The sequence below is a fragment of the Eublepharis macularius genome, chromosome 2 (assembly GCF_028583425.1).
Source record: "Eublepharis macularius isolate TG4126 chromosome 2, MPM_Emac_v1.0, whole genome shotgun sequence".
Classification (NCBI taxonomy): domain Eukaryota; kingdom Metazoa; phylum Chordata; class Lepidosauria; order Squamata; family Eublepharidae; genus Eublepharis; species Eublepharis macularius.
Window position 1 is genome coordinate 141,586,259 of NC_072791.1, and position 27,514 is coordinate 141,613,772.

Consider the following 27,514-nt stretch of genomic DNA (forward strand, 5'->3'; position numbering starts at 1 on the left):
ATGCTAAAAACAATTTTTTTGAAAAGTACTACTAAGTATTATTAGACTTCCAAGAAGGTGAAACCTTAATTTTTGGAGATATGAATGAGGTGCTCGATTCTAAAATAAATAGATATGAAAATATGGGAGGGAACTCTGCTAAATGTGTTTTTAATTATATGCACATCTTAGAACTGAAAGATGTTTATAACAACAACAACAACAACATTCAATTTATATACCACCCTTCAGGACAACTTAACGCCCACACAGAGCTGTTTACAAAGTATGTTATTATTCTCCCCAGAACAATAATCACCCTGTGAAGTGGGTGGGGCTGAGAGAGCTTCTAGAAGCTGTGACTGACCCAAGGTCACCCAGCTGGCTGCAAGTGGAGGAGTGGGGAATCAAACCCGGTTCTCCAGATTAGAGTCCCACACTCTTATCCACTACACCAAACTGGCTCTGGTTTGGAGATGACTGCATCCAAAAGAAAGAGACTATGTTTTTCCATCAGGAATCAATCATATTCCAGAATAGACATGTGCTGGGCATCCAAAAACCTAATCACAAAAGTTGAAAAAGGAGAGAGAGAGAGAGAGAGAGAGAGAGAGAGAGAGAGAGAGAGAGAAAGAAAAAGAAAGAAAGAAAGAAAGAAAGAAAGAAAGAAAGAAAGAAAGACAAAATGATACTCTTTGCTACAAGAAGAAGTAGTACAAAAATGTAAGAAAGAGTTGATGAACTATTTCAAGCTAATCAGCACAACTAATGTTAATTCAGTTAACTGATGGCAAAGAGACTAAGAAAACATGTTTTGGATTTAATACATGAAGAACAAACAGTATTTTCCCTAAAGAGATATATGAAAGATAATGTCACATATCTACTAGATGCAATTAAATATTCAAAGAGGAAAGGAGAAAAAAAGTATTTATGTTTTGGGGCACAGAGAAAGCTTTTGATAATGTGTCTCGGAAATTTCTGATAAAAGTATTACAAAATATGAACTGTGGGGCAATTCTTAAGTTGGATGTAGAGTATTTACATTGATCATCAAACTAAATTAATAGTAAACGGCTCCCTAACGGAGAAAATAGAAATAGCAAAAGGAAGTCAACAGGGGTGTCAAATATCTCCATTATTGTTTATGATTGTATTGGAAGTATTGGCTGTGAAAATAAGGCAGGACACCAGAATTGTTGGAATAAAAGAAGGCAAAGAAGAATATAAAATGAAGTTATGTGGATGATGCTGACATATCAGTAACAAAACCAAACATTTTGCTGAAATATGTAATGGAACAAATATTAATATTTGGAATATATTCTGGATATAAACTGAATAAAAAGAAGACAAAGATAATGCTATTATTGACAACCATAGAGGAACAAGGTAGAAAAAATAACATTGTGTTCTTACTAGAAAATCAGTTAAATATCTGGGAATAAATGTAACACAACAAAATGATAACCTATACAAAGATAACTACCAAAAAGTTTGGACAAGCATAACTGAAGATTTGCAAAGATGGGGAAAAATTAATATCTCATGGCTTGAGAGGATCTCTGCTGTTAAAATGAATATATTGCCAGAATTGAATTCCCTGTTTCTAACATTCCCAATCTGTACAGATTAAAAGATTCTTTAAAAAGTGGCAGAAAAGGATAAACGGCTTTGGATGGAATGGAAGGAAACCAAGAATAAGATTTAAAATATTACAACATGAAGAAAGTTGAGGTGAATTGGCAGTACCAGATATTAAACTGTACTGCCAAGTGGCCACAATAGTTTGGATATCAGATTGGATTATAAATCTGAACAGAAGACATATAGAACTGAAGACAAGGAATTAATTTATAATTATTTATGGATTAAGAAATCATTAAAAACTATTCAAAGAAAAGATGGTACTCATATTTTGAGGGATGGACTATTAAGAATGTGGTTTCAATGCAGAAATAGATTAATTCCACCAATTTCACCATTGACATCACTAATAAATGCCTATTATGATATTACTACAAGAAATACAATCAATCATGTAAATTATGAATATATGATGGACTAGCATGGAAAAATAAAAACACGGCAAGAAATTCAAGTTCAAAGGAAAATAGTTGATGTATGATCAGGTGGAGTCCAAATTTAAAGAGCAACTATCCAAAGAAGGTGGCCAACTAATAGAAAAAACAGTGTTTGAACAACTAATCAGTGGTGATCCAAAACACTTGTTAGGAAAAGTATATAAAATTTTGTTGCAGTATGAAACAGAATCAGAGGAAGTTAAAAACTATATGATAAAATTGATGATAGGTGCATTAAGCGGTGAAACCAAGGTTACCTGGGCCAGTAAGGTGCCACTATTATGATGTTTGATCCATCTGTCTGAATTTTGTTGACTATTCATGCAATGAGTGGGATTAGCGGGGAACGCATAAAAGTGATGTTCTAAACATGTTATCTGGAACGCGTCTCCTAGAGACTTCCATTCCCTTCCTTCCCTGGAGCAAAATAAAGGACCTTTTTGATTTTCCCTTGTGGCAAATAGGTCCACCTCTGAGAATCCCCATTTTTTGATACAAGTTGTATGTAGGATTCCTTTATTGACTACTAGTGATTGGTTGAACCCATTCTGCTTAGTGTGTCTGCGGTGACACTGGTTACTCGGGAGATGTGTACAGCCTGAAGGGTCATGCCCTGTTTGATGGCCCATTCCCAGGTCAGAATAGCTTCCATGCATAGTGTCTTGGAGGTGGTGACTCCTTGTTTGTTCAAATAAAACATTGCAGAGCAATTGTCTGTCAGTATTTGTACATTTCTTCCTTTCAACATATCTACAAAAGCAGAAAGTGCATAATGAATAGCTCTTAACTTAAGAACATTAATATGTAACTTTTTCATGTAATAGCCATCTACCATGTGTGAAGAGATGCCCACAGTGTGCCCCCCGACCTGATGTTGAAGCATCGGTGATAATCAATAGATCCACCTTCTTTGACCTGAAGTCCATGTCAGCAAGCAAGTGGGTGTCTAGGGTCCACCAGGTAAGAGACCTGATAACAGTTCAGGGTATGGTATACTTTTTCTCTAGTGAATGGATATTCATCTGATGCACAAATTACTTCTCAGGTGTAGTCTAGAAATAGGCGTTACTGTAGTGGTAGCTGCTATGAGCCCTAACAGTGTCTGTAGGACTCTAGCAGACTGGAACCAGCGGTTGCTGAAGAGTCTGATCATACTCTTGATCCTTTTCACCCTACCAAGTGGTAGGAATGTTTTATTAGCTTTGCTATCAAGGATAGCACCTATAAACTGAACCTTTCTCAAAGGCATCAAGTTGGATTTCTTAAAGTTTATAGCTAGACCAAGATTCTGGCAAGTCTTAACTATAAGACTTATGTGATTCTGTAACAGTTCCCTAGAAGGAGCTGACACTAGCCAGTTGTCTAAGTATGGATAAATGTAACAACCTTGTGTTCGCAGGTATGCTATATGACTGCCATGCATGTGAACTTCAGGAACCTCCTGTGAGATGGATGAATGGATATATGAAAATAAGCATCTTTCAGATCCATTACTGCAAACCACAAATCGTGGGGAACCAATTGTAGTACCATATTCAGGGCAACCATCCTGAATTTATGGACACGGGTTGACTTGTTTAATTCTCTCAAGTCAAGTATAAGCTTCACAGCCCCATCCTTCTTTTCTACCAAAAACATCCTGGAGTAGAAGCCCCATTGAGATTCAGAGAGGCTCGCCTGTTGTATAGCCCCCTTTTGCAACATGATTGACAGCTCAGCCTATAAACATCCAGAGCGATCCTGTCTGTATGGGCTAGAAAAGCTCAGAGACAGGAAACATTTAAATTCAACTTTATAACCAAACCGAATAACTTCAAGTACCCATGAATCTATGGTGATCAATTGCTAGGTGGATAAGTACTTGGAGAGTCTGTCCCCAAACATCATTGCCTGGTCTGAGACTAGTCTTGTTTTGGCTGATGTGCTGTATTCTTTCCCAAGGGAGTATTATATCCCTGTTGAGACCTGGGATTTGACCTTCTCCTCTGATATTGGCCCTGATAGGGGGAATTTTGAGGGGATTGAGGATACTGGTAGGGCTGATAACGGTATGATCTGCCCCTGTAAGCTTGTTGTTGCTGATAAGTTTGTCTCTGATTGGGTTACTGTTTTGGAGGGAGTACCCCACAGGAACGTGCTGTCTGTCTGCCCTTGCAGTTCTGAGATAGGTACTCATCCGTCTTGGCCAAAAAGAGAGTCTGTCCTTTGAATGGAAGGTCCTCCACTCTATTGCTTGTCTCAACCACAGCCATGCTTGCCTGCGAAGTACTATAGCAGACATTAGAGCTTTGGAGGAGGAGTCAGCCGAATTCCTCCCTGTGTTGATCTGTTGTTTAGACAACTTCAGCACCTCCTCTTGGATAACCTTCACTAAGACTTTCTGGTCTTCCGGCAGGCAAACTAAAAATGTAGTCATATGGTTCCGAAGAAATATCTGGTAAGCTCCAATGATTGTGGTGTAATTGGCAATCTTGATACTTAAGGCCGTTGAGGTAAAAAAATTTCTGCCCAGTATATCCAACTATTTCGGCTCTTTGTCTGAGGGGATTGAATGGGACCCTTGCCTTGGCTTCACCTGCATTTCCTCTGTCACAAGTGATGACAGGGGCGGATGTAAGAAAAGGAAGGAGCAAATGTCTTCCCTGGTTTAATACAAATTCTCTACCTTCTTGTATGTAGATGATACAGAGTCAGGCTTTTCACACAGGGATGACATCATTTCCACAAACCCTTTGATGATGGGGAAGGCAACATTTGTTGGGCTTCCTGAGTACAGGTGCTGCAGGATTTTATCCTTTGGCTTTGGCTCTGTCAAGGAAATCTCTATGTCCAAAGACTTAGCCATGTGTAACATCTGTTCCATGTATAATCAGATCAGTGGAAGCAACAGTCCTTTTCTCAATGATGACCTCATCCAGGGAAGGCTCTGATGGACCATTAGGGCTCCTGTCAGGAGAGTATTGGCTTCACTCAGGTTCTGAGAGCTGGTATGCCATAGACAACTTGGCATTTGATACGAGTGTCTTTGTGCTCTTGATTGAGAAAAACCTTTAAACGTAGAGGCCAGTGAACTTGCTCTATATGGGTCTCCCACATCAATTCCATAGGGTGATTCCATCAGCTGGGACCAGGGTTGATAAACATGTGCACAGCAGGGTTGTTGCATCTCCTGGGTCCCTGACCAAGGGGCTTACTGAGAGGGTATCTCAGTGACTTCACCTTCTTCCTCCGAAGATAGGTGCAAAGGTCACCTTGAGCGGATTGAGGGTGTTCGCACTGCCAGCGCCAGAGTTTCTGGTGCCTGCGGCCATGTACGCATGCGTGCAGAGCACGCGCGCGCCACAGACTGCATGATGACATCATCATGCGATTACATCATCATGCAGTGCAGGATGGCTGGGGTGGCGCGCGGAGGCTGCTCCATGCTCCGCATGCCGCCCCAGCAGCAGCTTGCGGATTTTGCGCCTGGCTGGGGCGTGTGGGGGCGGAGGATCGCGCAGCAGAGCTGGTGTGCCACGTGCCGCCGCCGCTGCCACCACACACCCCAGCCAGGCGCAGAAGCTGCTCCGTGCTCCGCCCGCCGCCCCAGCAGTGGCTTGCGGCTTCTGTGCCCAGCTGGAGTGTGTGGCAGTGGCGACGGCAGCACAGGGCTGGCTGGCTGCAGCAGCAGCTGCAGCCCAGTCACGCTAGCTCCGTGGCGCGCTCCTCCGCCCCCTCTGGCGCCCCTCCGGTGCCCTCGCGCCCTGAGGCCACCGTCTATCTGGCCTCAATGGGCGCGTTGGGCCTGGGTGTTCGAGGTCTTTCCATGACTTGCACCTCTGGCGATTGGGGCTCCGACTCTAAGAGATGCTTATTCTTTCCCTTATTCGAGTGTCAAGTTTTATACTTCTTCTTAGGAGACTCAAGGAATTCAGTAGGAGAGAGGTCTTCCTTCTCAGATCCTTGCCTCTTTGGTTCCATAAGCTGTGGTTTCTCAGACCCGAAACTAGCTGAAGTTGAGCATTTCTTTGGCTTTTGGTGCGTTGATCCTGGATGTTGAGTTGGCTCCGAGAAGCTAGGCAATGTCAATGTCAATTGCACCTGTGCTTGAGGTGCCTCCACAAGGCTCTGTGTCTCTGGCGTCATGTGTTGGATCCTGATCTGAGTAGGTGGAGTGATTGGATCAACAGAGCTTATAGCCATCAACCCAAAGGACCTGACTGACCCTGGACAGTCAGGTTCGATGCAAAGTCGGTGTTGGAGTCAGGCCCTTGGACAGTTTGTCAATGGCAGATATTTTTACTGTTTCAGTGCCAGGACTGGTGGATGCCAATAGGGATTGTTCCCATAACAGGCTTTTAGCCTCATGGCTCTTTCTGCCCATGTCTTCAGCACAAAACTTTGGCAATGCTTGCATGCTGCTACATTGTGCCCTCCTCCAAGGCAGGTTAAGCAGACAGTATGACTGTCTGTGAGGATCATTTTAGTATTGCACAAAGTGCAGCTTTTAAAGAAGGCTTTCTCAGCCATTCTTCAATGAACCTCATGGTCTTCAGTGCAATGGTGAGGTTTACTCAAGATGAGCAGACCGTAGAGCACTGTAAACGAACCTCTTCAACCAGTGGCGAAAAAGGAACTGCGGGTGAGGGGGCATCAACTCCCAGAGTCTAGCTGTTTTGATAGGAAAACACCTGTGCATGGACTCTGGAGAGGCGAGCGCCCCTTAGTGGTCACAAAAGCTGTAGAAACTTAGCTGTTCAGCAGGCCTGCGCACGCACAGTCCCATATGGGACCGCACAGTCCCAGGTGGGACTGCATAGAAAGATAGACAATGAATGGAAAGGGTTTTTTACTATGTAGCTGAAATGTAAGAAAAACGAAAAATAATGATTAGTAAAATAATTGTTAAATCAATAATCTAAACTATAGAATTTAAAATGTTGAATACAATGTTAAATGCTGAATATAAAATGTCGAGTATAGTGTACTTTATTATAAATAAGTATGGGGAAGGAGAGGAGAAATATTTTGTAGCTTTAATACTCTGTTACATATTCTGTTTCTGATATTTTGTTCACTGTCTAATACTATTTCCCATGTTAAATAAAATAAAAAATGAAATATATATCATAATTTATTGATAGAAATTTTCTGAAGTGTACACTCAACTTTTATCTTTTCAAACTTTTATCTTTTCAAAAAACATTAATGATGAAAGTTGAGTGTATTGATAAAGCAAAACACATTTAGTATAGAGATATAAATATTTATTTCTCAATACTAAATATTTGTTGCTTTTCCAATACACTCACATTTCATTTGATAAATGTTATTCAGTTGTATAATTGAATAACATTTATTGAAAGAAAAAGAAAAAGGGTATACTAGCTGTTTGCCAGGGATGTTTATGTTTGTCTGCTTTATATAATTTGACTTTATTAAATTATTTAGGATTAAAGGGAGCCTGCACAGTTTCAATAATAAATAAAACTGTGGTGTTCTTTGAAATCTGAAGGAACCCAACTCAGACATGAACTTTCCAAATGCCAGAAGAAAAAAACACTGACAAGGATGCTATTATTTGTGGATATATTTAGAAAAATAGTATGCCGCACACTGTAGAAAATATCCCTTTTTTAATGCAGTTGCAAGCTGTGATCCTAAGGGAAGTTTCCTAGGGGAAAGGAACAGTTTCCTTAGGCAAAAAGAATTCAGTTAATTGGATATGATGGGGAGTGCCTGGTTGGCAGTAAGTGTTGTGAAAATAACTGATCATAGGATTTCAGTCAGCCAGAAGCTGAACATGAATTGGAAATGTAATGTAACTGCAAAAAATCATGAATGTAATACAGGCTACATTAATTGAAGCTTATTATCTAGGGTAGGGGTTCCCAACCTTTTTGAGCCTGTTGGTACATCTGGAATTCTGACACAGCGTGTGGGTGCAGCAACAAAATGGCTGCTATAAGATGGCTGCTGCAGAAGACAGAGCCAACCACAAAATGGCTGCTACAGCTTTCTTCTAGTCACACAGTGAAAATCCTTGTGCTGTGGAAGCAGCTTCTGCCAAAGGGATGTTTTTAAAAATCTGCACAGCCAATTTAATCTCCAATGGCCAATCAGAAGCTATGCTTGGCAAAAGCCCCACCTGGCCCCACCCACCTTCGAAAAACACTTGGTAAAGGTGTCTGTAGGCACAATGGTGCTCACAGGCAACATGGGGGGGGGCTGATCTAAGGCCTATAGATTTTCCCATATGTCCTGATTGAGTTTGCCCCTATGATTTTCACCCAGACATCAGCTGCAAGTTACACAGTGGAAATTCAGTTCCCAAGCATAATAACAGGGCCAGCCCGCCCATTGAGGCCAGCCTGGCAGCTGCCTCCGGCGCTAAGGTGTCAGAGGGGGCGCTGGCCCAAGGGTGGGGGTGCGTGCCATGGAGCTCAATTGCTCCATGCTGCTGTGTCCAGCCAGGAGCGTGTGCTGGCAGCAGCAGTGCAGGGCCACTGAACGGGCAGCCTCCAAGTCCTCCCGCCCAGATCCTCTGCGCTGCTGCCGCTGCCACCAGCACACAGCTGCGAGCCAGGTGCGGCAGGTGGCTGGGGCGGCGCGCGGGGCATCTGAGCTGGAGGGCTGGGAGGATGCACGCTGCCATGCACCGCCCCAGCTGCCTGCCGTGCCTCGCCCACAGCTGCTGCGCCTGGTCAGGAGCGCGTGCTGGTGGCAGCAGCATGGGGCAGCTGAGCGGGCGGCCTCCTGTTCAGTTGCTCTGCAGGCCAGGCACAGCCAGCAGCTAGGGCAGCTAACTGCGCCTGGCCCGCAGAGCAACTGAACAGGAGGGCTGGAAGGCCCCATGTGCGCACACCCAGTCCTGCATGATGACATCATACACACTTAAGCTGCCTCAGGTGCCAGCGATGCTGGAGCCAGCCCTGCATAATAGGGTTTCCATTGGGAAGAAAAGTGAGATTGAAATAAATAAATAATGTGTGGAAATGGGCAGATGAAGCTTTTCATGGAACAGAAATAAAAAATATCCCACTAAGCCTGTGTAAAAGGGGCAGCATATTCTCCAAGTTGTTGGCAACTCTAATACATCATCCAGCTCAGAGCTTCTGCTTGAACGGGTAATTTATTAGAATGGTCTGTCTGTACCACTGAAGAAGGGAGCTCTGACTCTTGAAAACTTACATCCTGAAAATCATGTGGGTCTCTAATCCTGCCAGCTGTACCTAGATTCCCTAAGTCTGCAGAATGCTCTGGGATGTATGTCCTTTAATGTTAATAATTTTTCTGTTGTTGACCTGAATGATCTCTATGAGACATAAAAAGTAAATCACTGACATTTTCTATCACTGTTGCGTAGCAAAAAGCGCCTTGTTTACTAGGGAGCTGATGGCTCCAACTAGTAGGCTAGACAATAAGAGCCTAGATGAAAGAAAACTCATGCAGAATATGATGAAATGTGACATAATGAGTGGCGACATTGATAAATTCTTTGCTGATACAACTGCATCAATAGATGAGTGACTATCATTAGAAATATCCAACAAAAGGCTTACAATCGAGATTAGAATGCATAAAATCTAGCAGTGAGAATGACTGGTTATATTATGCAACTGCTTTCCTTTTTTCTTCTTTCCACAGTAAAAGTCTCAAGGGTTGGTCTGCAAATGTAGCTTACCTTTGTCACTCCTGATGTAATTAAATGAATGCCACGTGGAAGTTCACCTTCTTCACATATGATATCTCCATAGTCATAACATATAATTCTTGCTTTTCGCTGAAAAGAGCAAACAGAATGAACAGCATACAGAAAGCATTATAAAGATTATATAGCATATTATTGAGCATATGCACAAAATGATATATAAAACATAATTTCATCTTTTTAAAAGATGCTTTGAAAGTTTATTTCTAGATTACAGCAAAAGGAGAATAAAGGAATATTTACATGATAGTATTATAATTAGAAAATTATGTGAAAGATCTTTTAAACATAAGATATTGGGCAGGCACTATTAAAGGGATCTTAATGTATTAAAAGATATTAAGATAATATAAAAGCTCTGTTATGTATTAATCTAAAAATTAATTTCAATTAAGTATAAATGATTTTATCCATGTAAACATGGATAGTGCTTATATTGGGAGAATGGAAAATACTATGAATCTGTAAATATTACAGACTAGAAATTATTCTATGACTCAGGAGTCCAGAGGCTCTTTTCAGATTAACAAAATATATTCCAGTTCAGTTCGGGAATCACTTTAAAATATCCAGGTTTTTTTAAAAAATAAATTTAGTTTTATTAACAGATAACAAATAAACAATAACCATTACAAATATAGCATATCACTCTTTAAACAATACAAAGTTAACATAGTATCTTCTTCATGAACCAGGAGGAGTTCTGGTATCGTTCACATTTGATCTACTACTTTAATATAGAGCGAGGTATCCATTATTTGTTATAGACTGTAAAACTTTCGATGTAGGTTGTAAATTGTTCTTTTCAATATAGTTCAAAAATGGAAACCGTTTTTCGATAAAACCAACATTTTTTGTAAATTGCTCTGCATTTTGTAAGTCGTTACTTATCTTTTCAAAAATAAAATGATTCCAAACTTTGGAGAACCAAGTCTCAAGTGTTGGTGGTCTTTCTGATTTCCAAACTGTCGCAATGGTGCTTTTGGCTGCTAAGGAGGTGATAAGCTTCTTTCTAATTTTAGGAATAAGTATATTCCCCCACAGGTCCAAAAAGATTATTTTTGGATCAAAGGGAAGATAGTAGTTAGTGATGTCTTTTATTGTACCCATGACTTCCTTCCAAAATAGTCCAATTATTTTGCAGTCCCATCAACAGTGAGCAAAGGTTCCCTCCTCACCACATTTTTTCCAGCATTTCGGAGATGCTTTAGCCGTAATTAATGATATTTTTTTCGGTGTCAAGTACCATCTACGGACGATTTTAAACGTTTGCAGTTTAGTTACAATGACATTTGATGTAAATATTCCAGTTGAACATATTTTTTCCCAATTATCCTGTGATTGGTCAATTTCACAGTCTTTGTACCAACTTGTTTGACAGCTTAATTGTTTTTTATTAAATGTGTTCAGCAGGATGTTATATATTTTTGCTATCATCCCTTCCTTTCGATGAGCGGGGGAGTTAAGTAATTGTTCAAATTCCGTTAGTGGTTCCTTCATAATTGATTTTAGGTTTATCTGGTTCGCCATATGTGAGATCTGTAAATATCTGAACCAATGAATTTTCTGGTTCAGTTTGTTTTCCAATTCAGCTTTTTCCAAAAGACCTGTCCATGTTGCAATGTCTACTAATCTGGTCATGTTGGATTGTTTGAAGATTGAGTTAAATGTTGGGTCATTACCTGGTTCAAACCACTCTTGGATAAGGAAGGGAGAGAGTCTGGATAATTTTGGCACTATTTTGCTTTTGACTTGGTCCCATAACTTTAGCATAGAGAATATAAATAAGCTGTTTTTGATGTTCTGTGGCCTGCTACCCTGTTTGTTCCAAATTATATCCTTAAGGGTACTTTGTTTCAGTGGAGAATGTATAATCAAGGCCCAGTATGGTGAGGATGGGCTCGAGGTTAATTGTAACAGATTTACTAGTCTTGTTGCTGAGTGGTATAGATAGAGATCTGGATAGTTAAAGCCGCCATTCACTGTTTTCCTTCTTAAGGTGGTAAATGCAATTCTTGGGTGCTTGTTTTGCCATAAAAAACTATTGATCATAGCTTGCCATTTAATTATTTGAGTCCTATTTAAGGTAAGTGGGATTGCCCTAAAGACAAAAAGAAGTTTTGGAAGTACAAATGCTTTTATTAAGTGGAATCTATCATACCAGGTCTGACTCAATTTGTTCCAATTGCTTATCTCTAGTTTAATATGATTTATAATTTTATGATGGTTCAGGTTTATAAGGTTATTTGGAGTAGGGGTGATATTAATTCCTAAGTATGTTAAGTAGGTTGGGGACCATTGAAAATGATATAGGTTACTGATTTGATTAACAGTGTTATTGTGGAGATTAATTGAGAGGAATTGGGATTTTGTTTGATTAACTATTAAGTCCGATAGTGCTCCAAATTCTATAAGTAGTGAAGAAAGATAGGGTAGTGAGTGTAATGGTTTAGTCAGATATATCAGCATGTCATCTGCGAAAAGGCTAATTTTGAAGTTTAAGGGGTCAATGTTTATTCCCTCTATGAATTCATGTTCCCTAAGTGCAATTGTGAATGGTTCCAGAGCTATTGCAAATAAAAGCAGGGAAAGTGGGCAACCTTGTATAGTGCCTCTTTTTATGTATACGTTTTCTGAGCGTATACCATTAATTTTGATGTTTGCTACGGGTTGGTGATAGATCGCTTTGATTGTATTCAAGAATTTTTCTCCAAATCCCATGTGTGTTAGAGTGTCAAGTAAATATGATGTTTCTACCGAATCGAATGCTTTTTCAACATCCAGTGATAAAAGTATGACTTCTATGTGATTTTGGTCACAGTAGTCTATTAAATTTAACGATTTATAGATATTATCGGTAATGTCCCTTTTTGGTATAAATCCTGCTTGGTCGACATGGATGTAATTGGGTATAAACGAATTTAAACGGTTTACTATAATGGATGCAAAAATTTTATAATCGTGGTTGAGCAAAGAAATAGGTCAGTAGGAGGCTGCTTTTAGAGGGTCCTTACCCTGCTTGTGAATCACTATAATGTCCACTCTCTGCCATGTGGGTGGGGTTTTTCCTTTTTCCAGAACTAGATTACATAATTCTGTTAAGTGAGTAGCTAGTATAGATGTGTACTTTTTATAAAATTCTGCGGGATATCCATCTGGTCCTGTAGCTTTGTTATTCTTACCTGCTTGTATCGCCGCTATTGTTTCTTGTATGGTGATAGGTTTTTCTACAAGTGCAGTTCTCTAGTTTTTTGAGATTTTTCAATGATTGTAAAAATTGAGATGTTTTAGATTGGTCTGGATTTTTCGATGAGTATAGTTCGGTGTAAAAATCATGAAAGATTTCAAGAATTGACTCTGCCTTGTACTGTATTTTATTGTTACTGTCTTGCAGGCGATTAACATTATTTTGTAGTCTCTTTTGTTTTATCATATTTGACAGAATGCGTAAGGTTTTGGGTGTATTAGACCAATGTTTCTGTCTAAGTGTTAGTAGATTCCTATAGATTGCTTGACTTTCTAATGTTTCTAGAATTTTGCATTGTGCCAGTAAGTCCCTGTATGTTTTTTTATTACCTGTTTTTTTATGTATACACTCTAATGAGTTAATGTTGCTAATTAAGTCTTGTTTTTGTTTTATTTTCTCTTTATTAATTCTAGCCAAGAGAGCTATAATATGCCCTCTCGTCACTGTCTTTATCGTGTCCCAGAATATATGTGCTTCTGTTTCTTTCGAGATGTTATCTTTAATAGCTGTTTCAATTATTTTTTCTATTTCTTTTATTGCATACTGGTTATGTAGTAGGTGTTTTGGTAAGCACCATTGTGTGCTGTGATGTGCCTTTGCCTCTAGATTGATTGTCATGGTGACCCATGAGTGGTCTGAGATTAAGTTATTCCCTATTTCTGTATCCTCTATTTTCCCAATTATACTGATTGAGCTTAGTAGATAATCTATTCTTGTGTATGTATCATGTCTTTGAGAGAAATATGTGTAGTCCTTTTCTCCTTCATGATGGTGTCTCCAGGTGTCAATGAGATGAAATCTCTGCAATATTGCTGCCAGTTTTGGTTTTTTGTTTTTCTTTGTCATATGTTTTTTGTTAAAGTTAGATTTATCCATTTAATAGTTTACTATGTAGTTAAGGTCACCTCCGATTATTAGGTGTCCTTCCTGAAAAGAGGTTAACTTCTGAAGAGACTCCTCTATAAAATTCAGCTGATTTATGTTAGGGGCATATAGGACGGCTAAGGTAAATATTTGACCTCTTATTTTACCTTTTACAAAGATATATCAACCTTTTTTATCTTTAAGTGTTTTTAAGTGTTGAAATGGTAAATCATTTGAAATCAGGACTGCAACACCCCTTGATTTAGAGTTTCCAGTTGTGTGGTACTGAGCTTGTATCCACTTGGCCTTTAAGCTATTTATATTGCTGGGACATAAATGAGTTTCCTGTAAGAAGATTATCTGAGACTTGGTTTTAGCCAAATTCGATAACACCCTTTTTCGTTTTATTGGGTTACCTAGACCTTTAACATTAAATGTTGTGACTCTAAATTTAGAACCCATTTTCCAGATTCTTTGACTTATTTATGTACCGGCTTCTTCTAGGTGTCTGTATAATGTCTATTTGTTTAGTTTTAAACTGATGGGAAACACTGTTCAGGTTAATCAGTAGTAGATCTATCTCCTCTCTTTTTTATTATTTTTATTTTTATTCTTTTTATTATTTTAAAGTAATTTTTTAAATTATTTTTTAATTTTTTTTAGTTATTATTATTTTATTTTAATTTTATTTTTTAATATTTTTTCCTTTAGACTTATATATAATTCAAAATGTTTTGCAATTACTTTGTGTAAACTTCTGGTATAAGTAGTGGCTTATCAGTTAAGTACCAGCGTATCTTTTCTTTGCCATCTTTAATATGAAAAACAAGTGCACGTACTCTTTACCTTCTAGGGTAGGCTAGAAGATCGCTAAGTTCAACCTAATCAAGTTACTGTATATTTTATCTTATGCAGTTCAAATCGTAAAACAATAATCAATTTCTATGATATAATTATAATTATAATATTTATATTACTTGAAAATCACTCCTGTTAATGAGTCACTAACAGTACTATTATAACCACCACAATATGCAATGCAGAGTACGCTGTACAAGAGCTACATGTCCTTCCAATTGCTAAAAGATTTACATTACAGCACTAGAAAGATAAAAGCCTACTTCTCATAATTCACTGGCTTGAGGACCTTATGAATTTATCAACATTTGTTGATAAGTGGCAATTGTTAGATATTTGGAAACCTTTTATAGACGCCTATTTATACATTTGCTAATAGTGTTTTTGTGACCAACATTGGTTTTTATCTGGGATTTTTTTTGCATTAATAAAAAAAGGCCTCTTGGAGCAGCCCACAGAAGCCAATATTCTTAACCATAGAAAAGGGATGTCCATCTATAGTGATCATCTCTGCAATTTTCTGAGTGATCCTCTTCATTGCCCTCTGGATCCATCCTCTTATCACACTAGTGCCACCACCAGCAAACATTTCCATCAGAGATGGAAATTTCCCTAAATGAGACTGGGGTGGGGGAGCACCAAAGGATGACCCCCTGCTGGCTTGTTGGTAGCCTTGTAGAGTCAGCGTCTCTCTCTCCCTGAAGAAGCACTACCAGGTGATGATCCTTCAAGTGGTTCCTGAGGCTGGTAGTTGAGAGATGATTCAAGTCTTTCCTCGACTGACCCAGGTCTTACAATGCTGGCACTGTGTATAGTGGTGGTCCTCCATCCTCAGGAAGTGCTCCCAGATGTCAGAGATGTAGCACCACCCACAGGAACCACTTACTGTGAGGCTCTTGGGACAGACAGAGGCTCGGGGGAGTGGGGAGCAGACAGAGGGTGAAGCAGTTGAGATGTGGAGTGCACTTTCTCCATTTTCAGGGATCAAGCAACTTCCTGAAACCCAGACTAAAGGTCAGCCTACACAGTACAAACACTAGTTCTTTCCATTGAAGCCAGGAAGCCCAGAGCAAGGCAGCAGCAGCCTAGTAAATTTTTTTACTGGGGGGGGTATTTATCAATTTGACTAAAACACAACATTTGAACCCTTCTTATTCTCTACACACACCTCTTAAGGGGAAAACTCTGTTGGTCCCTATAAACTAAAAACATGTATTTGCCTACACTTAACCTACTTTACAAAACCTTTTGAAAAGTTCATCTAGTTTTCTGAACAACTACCCAACAAGAGCATCCCGAAAGTCCACTAGTGGCAAAAACAATAATAGCAGTAACAACTGCAGCACAGAACAATACACCTCTTTAAGGAATTTCCCCTCCAACCCAGAACAGGACTCTCAACAACAAATAGAAAGCATCAACTCTTACCTTTAAATCAAAAAAAGCAACAACAATAGGAAAAGCTATGTCCCCTCTGCAACAAGAACTGCAAGTCTCTCAGTAAAAAATAGCAAACAGCAGCAACTCTCTTGCCTTTAAACTAGCATTCAAGCAACAACATGAGAAAAAGAGTCCCCCTGAAGGTCAGTAAGCAACTAAACAGCAACAACTGCAAACAATTTAATAATAATAATACTAATAACAACAACAACATTCAATTTATACACCCCCTTCAGGACAACTTAATATCCACTCAGAGCAGATTACAAAATATGTTATTATTATCCCCACAACAATCACCCTGTGAGGTGGGTGGGGCTGAGAGAGCTTTGGAGAGCTGTGACTGACCCAAGGTCACCCAACTGGCTTCAAATGGAGGAGTGGGGAATCAAACCCAGTTCTCCAGATTACAGTCCTGATGCTCTTAACCACTACACCAAACTGGCTCTTTTAGCAAAAGCCAAAGCACCTCCTCTGCAACAGCAAAAGCAATTTTTAAAAAGATAAATGTTTTCCCTTCCCCCACCCCACCCTACCCTTCCCACATACCAAGCCAACCTTTCTTCCTCCAAAATACAGGAAAAAACAATGGGTTTATAAAACTTCCAGACTAGGTTGAAGATTCTCAGGTCATTCTCCAGACAGGCAGTAATTCAAAAATCCAGGCATGCAACGAATCCAAGGCAGAGAGCAGTTGGAGGTTAAGCAGTAAACATTCATAGCACTATCAGTCCACTATTCCAGTCTCTGACTCAAAATTGAATCTGCTCGGAGCCGCTGCTGCTTTTAATTTCCTTTGTAGAATTTGAAAAAGGCTCTCTCCCATCAGAGAATCCTGACTGGCTAGACAACCAAGCTCTCTTTAACCATTGGCCACTCATCCACTTTCCTTCCCTCCTGTCTCACTCCCCCCTTCCCTACTAGTAAAAAACCAGGAAAGGATAGCAAAGAAGAGGGGAACTGAAGAAGCAGCGAATGTTTGCTGGATTTAACAGATTTAACTCAGTTAATCTGGCCCATCATGATCTGGCTTCCCAGATATGATCTGAGATTCTCTAATCTGAACTGGCATAGCCAGATTATGTCAAATTGGCATAAATCCAGCTATATAGACTGATCAGAAAGCCAGATAGCATACCCCCAATCAGTTACATATAATTAAGTGGCTTACAAATTCAAATATAAAACACAAAGAATATAATAAAACCACAAATAAACACCCCCTGGCCCCCAGAGAGATGGTGGGGAATAGGTGTTGGGATGTAGTGCCAGATATATGGGCAGCAAAGAAGGCTGGATTGAAGATTTTAGAGAGTTGGAGAATGATCTTCAGATGGCTACAGAACTGAAAGTCCTACGTAGTGATGTACTGGAATATATTAACAGATATAAGGGGGACAAGGCCATAGAGGGCTTTTCAGGTAAGGATAAGGAGTTTGTGCTGGATCTGGGAGGGGAAAATAATTTGGTGTAGGGATTTAATGAGGGGTGTGATGTGGCCAGAGCAACAAGACAGACAGCAGAGCGCTAGATCAGGAAGAAGAAGGTTGATGTAGTCAAAGCAAGAGGTAACCAGAGTGTTTTTACACAGAGAGCAGAGAGGAAGGGTCTTTGATTTAACCTTTGAATCAGCCTTTGATTTAAATGTAGAAATGAAGTACTGGCATTAATGTAAGCTGAAAAATTAAGGGTAAACTGATGAAATGCCAACAATTTTAAAAAAACGAAACAGAACTAGAAGGGTAAGATTCTAAGCAGAAATGCAGCAGGGACCCACAGGCCATTTTCCCACTCTCCTTGCAAGTTTCTAAATATGCTATCTCTTGTAGATACATAGGAAAAGAGCAAGAAATCCAGATGTTCGTGAGACAAAGGTGAGGTTAGTAGCCACCACTATGTTGATGTGGGTGGGAAAGTTGATCATGGCCAAGGCTACAAAGACAAATGAGGTAATTGTGAGACTTAGGAGATAGAAGAAGTGAGAATATTTAGATAAAAGCATTTTTTCATAGAGCAACTGCAATTTCAAGGCATAGCATATTTTTTTTATAAACAAAACGTATATTTGACAGCAAGGTTTTGAATCTAAACATTACCTGAATAAAGTGTATGCGCTCTTTGTCATTTTTTAACCACATAACATTACCCAAAAGGTCTTCTGCAGTAGGTGGTGCAATCATAGGTGGAAGCGTTTCAAGCTGTTTTTGTTTTAATAGGATCATCTAAACAAGAAAAGTATCCTTATACAAACAATTTAAATTTCTTTTTAAGACATGCTTTTTAAGTACATATTAGTTCATAAGGAGTTGTCCATTATGAATCTATATTTATACATATAAGTACAATATCACTACAATTTGGCTTATATCATTCAACACATTACTTAATGCATCAACTGAAGTTAGTCTCTATTAATACAGAATGCTACATTATTCCTTTGCTCTTAGCCTTTTTAAAGGTCTTGAACATTCTGTTTGCCATCAGAGAGAGACATTTGATCACTACCGAGTGATATATTTTCAAGTGGAGGCTTCTATTTTTTGTTTCTTTATCCCAGCATGTCAAGGGTGTAACCTGATACTAGGCAGCCACACCCTATGTCCATTAAAGCTAGCAAAGCACAGGTTGCTGGCAAAGAGTTATTAAGAAGATCTCCCCGCTTTTAACAGTCAGCCTGACAAACAGCGTAAGTGAACTTAAAAGCCAGCACATTGTGTTGTGTTATTTTTTGTTGGTCTTAATAAAAGGTATTACATGCCTTTTGGTTTTGGATTGCACTATGGACAAACATGGCTGCTTACTTTTTTGACAGCTTTAAAGATTTTCTAGCAAACTTTCAAACCTAATAGACAAATTTGAAACGAAGATAAAAATACATGCAGAACAAAAGTTGTGACTGAATATCAAGGGCAAATGGTTATCCCCAAAATGCTATTATCCCAATCCCACCAATGGAAGGAAGTTCCTGTACATGAATCAGCCCAGTGATGATCTAAGAGTATGTTTTCTGAAATTCACAATCTTGCCACTAAACCAGGGTTCCCCAACATGGTGCCCATGGGTACCATGTTGCCATCCAACACCTTTTTTGGTGCTTGCCAATTGTTTCTATAAAGTTGGTGGAGCCATGTGGAGCTTTCTGAAAACCTGACGTTTATGGTAAAATGCTGACAGCGGCTTTATGTAAAGTACTTTACTTGTGCAAATTAGCAGAATGGTACTATAAAAGCACAGTGGGACTTCTTTCTGACTAAGCATGATAGGTCAGCACAGCTAAAATGCTGTCAGGATGTCTCTTGTCATACTCTGCAAGGCTTGTTTGATTCTGTGTGACTCTGATGTTAGAAGCTGTTTTCTGCCTGAAATGTGATAACTTGCTGTTATCTCTTTCTTAGCCTGTGGTTTCTCTTTCGCCTGGGAGCTGGGCCTCATGGCCTTGAAGTTTCTCACACATCATCTCTGCTGTGTCTTGCTGCTCATCTCTTAAACTTAGCTGTTTCCTAAAAAGGGAGAAGGTAACTCTGGGGCTGGGCTTAGAATCCTATATATGTTATGTGCTTGTAGAGAAATGCCATTCCTGGCAAGGAATGTAATAGGGAACGAACTAGTAGCTTATCAAATAAAATGCTTTAACTCATGCAGTTCCTGGACTCATGCAGTGAAGTTTTTGAGAGTTACTTGGCAGAACCTCACAAACGCTTAATGCACCTAACTTCAACTTCTACTGAAGATGTCAGATCTTTCAAATTTGAAGACATTTTTTATAATTCAGACGGAAATTGATCAAATTTTGGTAACTTTCCAAAAATCATTTATGTTCCTATCAAAATCTAGCCACAGTCTCTCTCTTACTGTACACATCATGTGTGCAGTCAGCTCTCCTCAGCCCTTCAGCACCAACTGTCATTGTTACAAGAAATAGGAGGGTAGTTGCTGAGGTTGTTACTTGATTGTTACCACCTGGCCCTTTAAGTTGCCACAAGCTGGTTATTATTTGGGGCTCTTTAGATCTTTCTACAGGTACTTGGACTATTGAGTTGAGCGAGAAGCAGGAGGACAATTGTTGAGGTTGTCATGTGATTATTACTGCACAACCCCTTAAGGTGCCACTAGCTGCTGACTCACTGGGGCTCCTTGGATGGTTCTACCAGGACTATTTAAACAGAGCTGCAATGGACTAGCAGAGTAACAACAACAGTCGGGGGTACAGAGTGGTGGAGGTGTGGAGTGGAGGAGGAATGGAGAAGAGCAACTAGCAGAATAACAACAACAACAAACTGTCCTGTGGAATAGCTGGAGTGATTAGGCTGGCCTGTGGAGTGGACTGGGGGGCGATGTAAGAGCAAGGCTGAACAAGGCCGAGTGAGGTGGAGCCCCTTTCCCTCCCCTGAAGTCGTATGAGAACAACCAGGGTGTGAGCAAAGCCAAGCAAGAGCAAAGCTAAGTGAAATTGACTATTTCAATATCAGACTCGATGCCTGAGCCAAGTACCAAACTGAGTACTATGCTGAGCTAGGTTATCTGATGCCAAGAGTATGACTGGGTCGAAATCGACACTGACTCCCCTCTCCCCCCGACGTAGAGCTGCATGCACGAGCGGACATCTGACACCGAGCTGAGCCGAGTGGTAGGATGGTTGGCTGCTGGCTGGCTGCTCACTGCCCAGTTCTGTCAGCCACCCAATTGTCCAGATGCCAGGAAGCTTGAGGCCCCCTAGATGGTTCTGGAGGTTCAGGAGCTGGCATGCTGGGGAGCTGGAATTGGAGGGTGGCGTCTAGGAGATGCACCTGGTTGACCGATGTCGGGAGTGGAGAGGAGAGAACAGGCTGCTTGGGCCTGTGAAATTGGGCCGCAGAGGAAAAGGCTTAAGAAGCATAATGTGAGACCAGTACCAGGCCCAGATGGTGGGCATGGTGCATTGTTGTGCCTGCCTGCACCTGTTTGGGAAGCTGTGAAAGCATACCCTGGATTGCACTTGAAAGACTGTTGGAAGCAGACCTGGGAAATCAGGCTACCCAATTGCATTAGAGACGGAACTGTGGGTCGCTCTTCAAATTGGTTGAGGGATTGTGGATTTATTAATGGCTACAAGTTGAAAATTTTCTCCTGGGATCATTAGAATTTTGTACTGGGGGATCGATTAGACTCTTAGAGGCTGAAGAAGGGCTAATGCCCATTTAATTAGTGATAATTTAATTAATTACATGCAGGTGTGAATTAGTTGAAGGGGTGATGTAATTATTTGGGATAAAAATGAGTTCTGTATCTGATAAATGTGATTGGAGGTATGGGGAAATATGAGTATATTGAGACTCATATTGATGTAATTGAGGGGAACTGAGCTCTGTATTTTTTTATACATTAAAGTAAGACATTTACGATCAGAAAAAAAAATTGAGAGCTTTAATTTACCATCTTGGAATAGAACAATTTCTGTTAATTTTGATTAATTTGCCAGACTTTAAGTGACATTGAAATGCTGTTTGTTTTTCCAGATTCTTGCGATCAACATCTTGGCAGCAGAGATTAATCTAATACCTTACATCTATGTTTGTGTAGTACATGATTTGCAATTAGCCCAAGGAACATTACTTTTGAATCTACAGGGAGTTGAATGTTTGTAATCTACTATATTTCCCTTAAGATTTTATTCCAAAAGGATTTGACCCAAAAGCAATTCCACCACAAATCTGCTTGCTATGAGTGTAAGCTTTATACATACATATCTATGTATTTTTTAAAAATCACCTGATGCAGTTCTCTTCCTTCATATTTATTGACAATTCCTCCCGATTCCATGAATTTAAGAGTTTCAAAAGCTGTGTTTAGCACTGTTTGGACTGCTTGTTTAGTTTTCACAGCAGTGACAATTTCTGGATACTCACGTTGCATTAGTCCTAAAACAAACAAAAATGTTACGTTTTTCATGCAAGAAATGTTCAATGACAGCTCAACTATGGAAAAGTACCTAGATGATAATGTTTCATATAGTGATCTACTTTTATGAAAACCCTTACTTGGGCACTACTGCAAGCCACACTTCATTCAGTTTAATTAATTTTAGTTGGATTTCCCCCCTTAATAACAGGGATATTTTTCTGATCTATAAATTATCATTCTGGATGGCAGAAGCAGGTGGAATTTATCACATTATGAAAAGCATATCTTATTTACAGAAATGGCATAATTGTTAGGATTGAAGAGGAAGCAGTCCTGCTGAACAAAGTTCCCTCAGTCCTATTAAACTTATCCAACACAACAAATTTCTTTTTTATTATTATTATTATTTTATTTTCAGAACAAGGTGGGGTACAAAAGAAGAAGAGGGAATAGGAGGGTCAAAGGAACATTAAGATTTTGCACTACAAGAGTTGTTATAATAAAATACAGAGTATACAAATACCTTAATCAGAGTTCATCAATATTATATCTCCTATTCCAACTCTTATGTGTCTTCTCAAATTAAATACGATCTTTTTCTTACACAATATTCAATTTTAGATCAACTAAAGGTCAAAACAAGTGGTCTCCCTGTACATTCTAACTGTTGTATCTTAGTATGGTCTAATGCTTCTATACAGATCGTTTCTATCTAACTTAACTATTTTGCCAAAGTTTCCATATCATGCATTCTACCTCATCACTGATATTTAACCAATTTCATCTTATCAGAACCTAACCTTATATCCAATCTATAACAATATATCAGCACACCATCCTATTCTGGTTTCTAAAACTAAGACATTTTATGCTTTTTGTCCTTTGTAAGCAAAATAATTTCCCCATTTTTCTTCGAATTCTCTTATTGGTCTTCTGTTTAGATAGCTTGTTAGTTTTGCCATTGCTGCGTATTCTGCCATCTTATCTCTCTAGATTTCCTTAGTTGGGCATTCATCTTCCTTGGTTGCGAATACCACCCTTGCCACCGTCAATAGATATCTAAATAGTTCGTGTAATTTTCTGTCTACATTTTCTGGTAGTCAACAGCATGGTTTGTGGATTCATGGCAAAATCAAATTTTAAAATCTTTTGCATCTCAGCATGTTTTTGCTTTTGTGGCAAGTCCACCACATGTGATAAAAGGAACTATCTGCTTCATTACATTTCCGACATAACCCCACATATTTCTTGTCCATTTTCTCAATGTCTTTTGATGTAATGTACCATCTAAAAAACATCGTGTACCAATTCTCTCTTTTTTTTTTATTCTTTTTTTTTTCTGTTTATTAAACTTTTATTACCAATTCTCTCTTAATGTTTGACTTGCCGTGAATTTTATGCCCTTTGTCCAAAGATTCTCCCACTATTGAAATGTTATTTCTTCTCCAAAATTTTGCATCTACTTTATCATACACACTTTAACTTGTTCTGATTCAGTATCATATTGGAGTAAAAGTTTATATATTAGACCCAAGATGAGTTCTTTTTTCTGCATGATTAACTTCTCAAAGTCGGTAAGCTTCCTTAGTTGTTCTCTGAGTTCCTTCTGGGCTTCTTGTATGCTGGAAACTGTCTGAAAATATATCAGCCATTGTATTTTCTTTCCTTCATCTTGAATTTCTTGCCATGTTTTTATCTTTCCTTGAGAGTTTAATCATATCTTGGTACATTATAAAATCATTATCTCTTCTCTGATTCTTATCACAAAAGGCATCAATTGGTGAAAATAGTGGCGATATCAACAGGCTTATTCTTCTTCTAACCGAATCCCAAATTTGAATAAGGCTCTTATAACATGACTTTCTTGTTTCTTTCTTGATCTTTTTGCCACCCATAGGAGGTTGTGTAGTCCGTCTGTCAAGTACGCCGCTTCTAGTCGTATTAGTCTATCTTTGGGGTTTCTTATCCAATCTATAATCCAAACTAGACCAGCTGCTTCATAATATAATTTAATATTTGGGACTGCCAATCCTCCTCTGGAAGTTTCATCTTGTAATACCTTGAATCTTACTCTTGGTTTTTTACTGTTCCAAATAAATTGATTAATTTGTCTCTGCCAGTCTTTCAATGTCTTATCTTTTATGCTAATTGGTAACATTTGAAACAAAAAAATTAATTTTTGGTAAAATGTTCATTTTAATCGCTGAAATCCTTCCAATCCAAGACAAATTTAATTTGGACCATCTTTCCAGATATTTTTGAATTCTACTCCACAATGTCTCATAATTATCTCTAAACAGAGTGTCTTTATGTCTTGTTAGATAGATGCCCAAGTATTTCACTGGATTTGCTGCTATCTCACATCCTAATACTTCCTGAATTTTTTCTTCCTCATGCTTTGTTAATAGTTTAGGGATAATTTTTGGTTTTTTCTTATTAATTTTGAATCCTGAATATTCACAGAACTTCAAAAGCTGTTCCATCACATCCTTTATTGTCTCCTGCGGGTTCAAAATCGTCAATACCACGTCATCTGCATAGCATTTCAGATTAAATTCTTCATTGTCCACTTTTAGGCTTTTAATTTTAGGGTCTTACCTTATTTTGGAAGCAAGAATTTCCATTGCCAATATAAATAGTTGTAGTGACAATGGGCATCCTTGTCTAGTACCCTTTTCTATTTGCAATTCTTATGTCAATACTCCATTGATTAAAATCTTCGCTTTTTGCTTTGCATAAATTCCTTTTATCCAATTTTCAAACTTAGGGCCAATACTTAAATTTTGTATTATTTTTTGCAAAAAGGTCCAAGAAAGATTATCAAATGCTTTTTCAGCAGCCAGAAAGACATGCAAATGTATGTCCTTTCTTCTCCACCAGTTCTATTGCATCAATTACAGATTGGATGTTTTCTTTCATATATCTCTTCGGCACAAAGCCCATCTGATCGGTATGTATTATGTTCGTTATGCTTCTTCTGAGTCTTTCTGCTAAGATAGAAGTAAATAATTTGTAATCCATGTTCAGCAGTGAAATTGGTCTGTATGATTGTGGCAACATTGGGTCATTTCCTTCTTTTGGAATCAGCATTATATGCACCTCTTGCCACGATTCAGGTAAAACCCTATCTTCACTTCTTTTATTCATCACTTTTTGAAGCATCAGGGCCAGCTCTTCTTCAAAGCATTTGTAATACATAGCTGTTAGCCTGTCCGGACCGGGTGCTTTATCTTTTTTCAAACTTTTTATCATTTGTGAGATCTCTTGTATTGTTATATTACAATTCAGCACTTCTTTGTCTTCTAATTTAAACATTTGGAGTATCATTTCTTTAATATAATCTTCAAGTCCTTCCACAAAGGGTTCTTTTTTAATATAATTCAGAAAAATAGGATGTGAGAACTTTATGTATTTCTTTTTCTACATGGGTGATTCCATCTTGCTTTCTAACTGCTGTGATCCTTCTTCTCTCAGTTTCTCTTCTTAGATGATAGGCCAGAAAATGACCTGGTTTGTTTGCATGTTCAAAATATTTTCTCTTTCTCTTCTCTTCTCTTCTCTTCTCTTCTCTTCTCTTCTCTTCTCTTCTCTTCTCTTCTCTTCTCTTCTCTTCTCTTCTCTTCTCTTCTCTTTTTGTGGCTGTTGGTCAAAATATTTCTACTTCATAAAGCTTAATTTCTTCTGCATTTCTTCAATTTGTAAAAAGTTCAGTTGATTTCTTAGTTGCTTAATTTCAGTTAATATTGTCTTCTTGAGTGATTTTAATGCTGTTCTTCCAATTGTTGAATTTTAGCTACAATTTCATCCATCTGCTTTGTTTTCTCCTTCCTTTTTTTGATGTCAAGGCTATCAGGTTTCCTCTCATAAAAGCTTTACTTGCTTCCCATACTGTGGTAATGGAGACATCATTAGTGCAGTTCTATCTGAATAGCTCTTCTAAATCTTTCTTGCACTTTTAAACAATATCATCTTGTAATAATATGTTATCATTCAGACACCACCTTCTATTCTTACACTCTTCTTGCCACTCTATCAGCAGGGAGTTGTGGTCTGCATAAATTTTCGGTTGTATCTCTACTTTGTTTAAATTCATTAATACGGTTTTGTACATCCAACACATATCTATCCTTGAGTATGTCTGATGTCTATCTGAGAAGAAGGGATAATTCCTGACTTTGGAATTTAAAGTTCTCCAAGCATCCGTCAAATGTAATGTTTTCATAGAGTACAGCACATTTTTGGGTAGTTTCCCTCCCCTTGTTCTTTTCGATTTGTCCATCTTTGGGTCCAACACTCTATTCATATCCTCACAAATAATAATTTCTCCTTCTTGAAGGTCTATCAATTTATCAAAAAATTTACCATAGAATTTTTCTTTAGCAGTGTTTGGTGCATAGATTGTAACTAAAGTATAGATTCTCCCTTCTGGATGCTTGATTTTCAGTATCTTCCTTCTGGATCTTGCAGTTCCTCAATTATGCTGAATTGTTGATTCTTTACGTAGACCGCCACTCTTCTCTTTTTCTCTTCCGCTGACGATATATAGACTTTACCTAATTTTTTGTTCTCTAAAATATGTTCATGCTTCTTCTTGATATGAATTTCTTGAAGACATATTAAATCCACTTTCTGTTTTTTTAACAAATTAAATATTTTTGATCATTTTAAGGGGAGTTTAGGCCATTGATATTCACTGATAGGATACTGGAATTTCCCATATCATTAATATGCTGCTGCTTGATCTAATTTCCCTTCTTCACCTTCTGCTGTATCTTTGTCTCTTTGCACCTGTTGGGCATCAAGAGTATCTTCTGCCGCTAGTTCTTCAAATAACAGCTTAGCCTGATCGATAGTTGATATCAGCCTTCTTCCTTTTGGTAACAAAACTTCAACAGCAAATGGAATTTTCCAAAAATATCTGATTTCTTTTTTACGTAGTAATTGTCTCAAGAAATCTAAATCTTTCCTCTTTTTCAGCAGGCTTTGTGGAAGATCTTGAAAAACTTGTATTTCTGATCCTGAAATTTTCAACGGGATTTCTCTTTGTTTCTTCAGAATCAAATCTCTCATTTTCTTGTGTGTAAATTTTACCAATATGTCCCATGGTCTCTTGCTTTTGACCCCAAATTTTGAATAGACCCTATATATTTCATCTATCCCTAAGCAATCTTCCTCAATCTAAAAATGATCTTGTAATAGCCCTTTAAATTTGTCTTCCAAATCTTTCCCCCCTAAATCTTCTGGGACAGATCAAAATTGTAAGTTTGAAGTTCTATTTTGTACTTCCAGCATTTCAGTTTTTTGATCTGCTAGTTCCAGTTGTTGGTTTAGGGCCTCTTGTCTCAATTTAAGATCTCTATAATGCTCTTTCACTATCTCAATTTCTTAAGTGTTTTTCTGCACTTTTTCTTGAACTTCCCCTAGTCCAGTGGCAAGTTCTTTCTTCAGTGCTGAAAAGTCCATCTTTATCTT

The 27,514-nt window shown here is 38.6% G+C and overlaps 1 protein-coding gene across 1 annotated transcript in view; it reads right to left on the reverse strand.

Moving 5' to 3' along the window:
- LOC129323476 (sodium/hydrogen exchanger 10-like) overlaps positions 1–27,514 on the reverse strand; it is a 430,138-nt gene that overhangs the window by 58,143 nt on the left and 344,481 nt on the right. The window contains exons 18-20 of the mRNA XM_054970016.1: positions 21,911–22,059; positions 18,259–18,384; positions 9,727–9,825 (exon numbers count right to left, since the gene is read on the reverse strand). Of these exons, the coding sequence (XP_054825991.1) occupies positions 9,727–9,825; positions 18,259–18,384; positions 21,911–22,059 (374 nt within the window). The remainder of the gene's footprint in view (positions 1–9,726; positions 9,826–18,258; positions 18,385–21,910; positions 22,060–27,514) is intronic.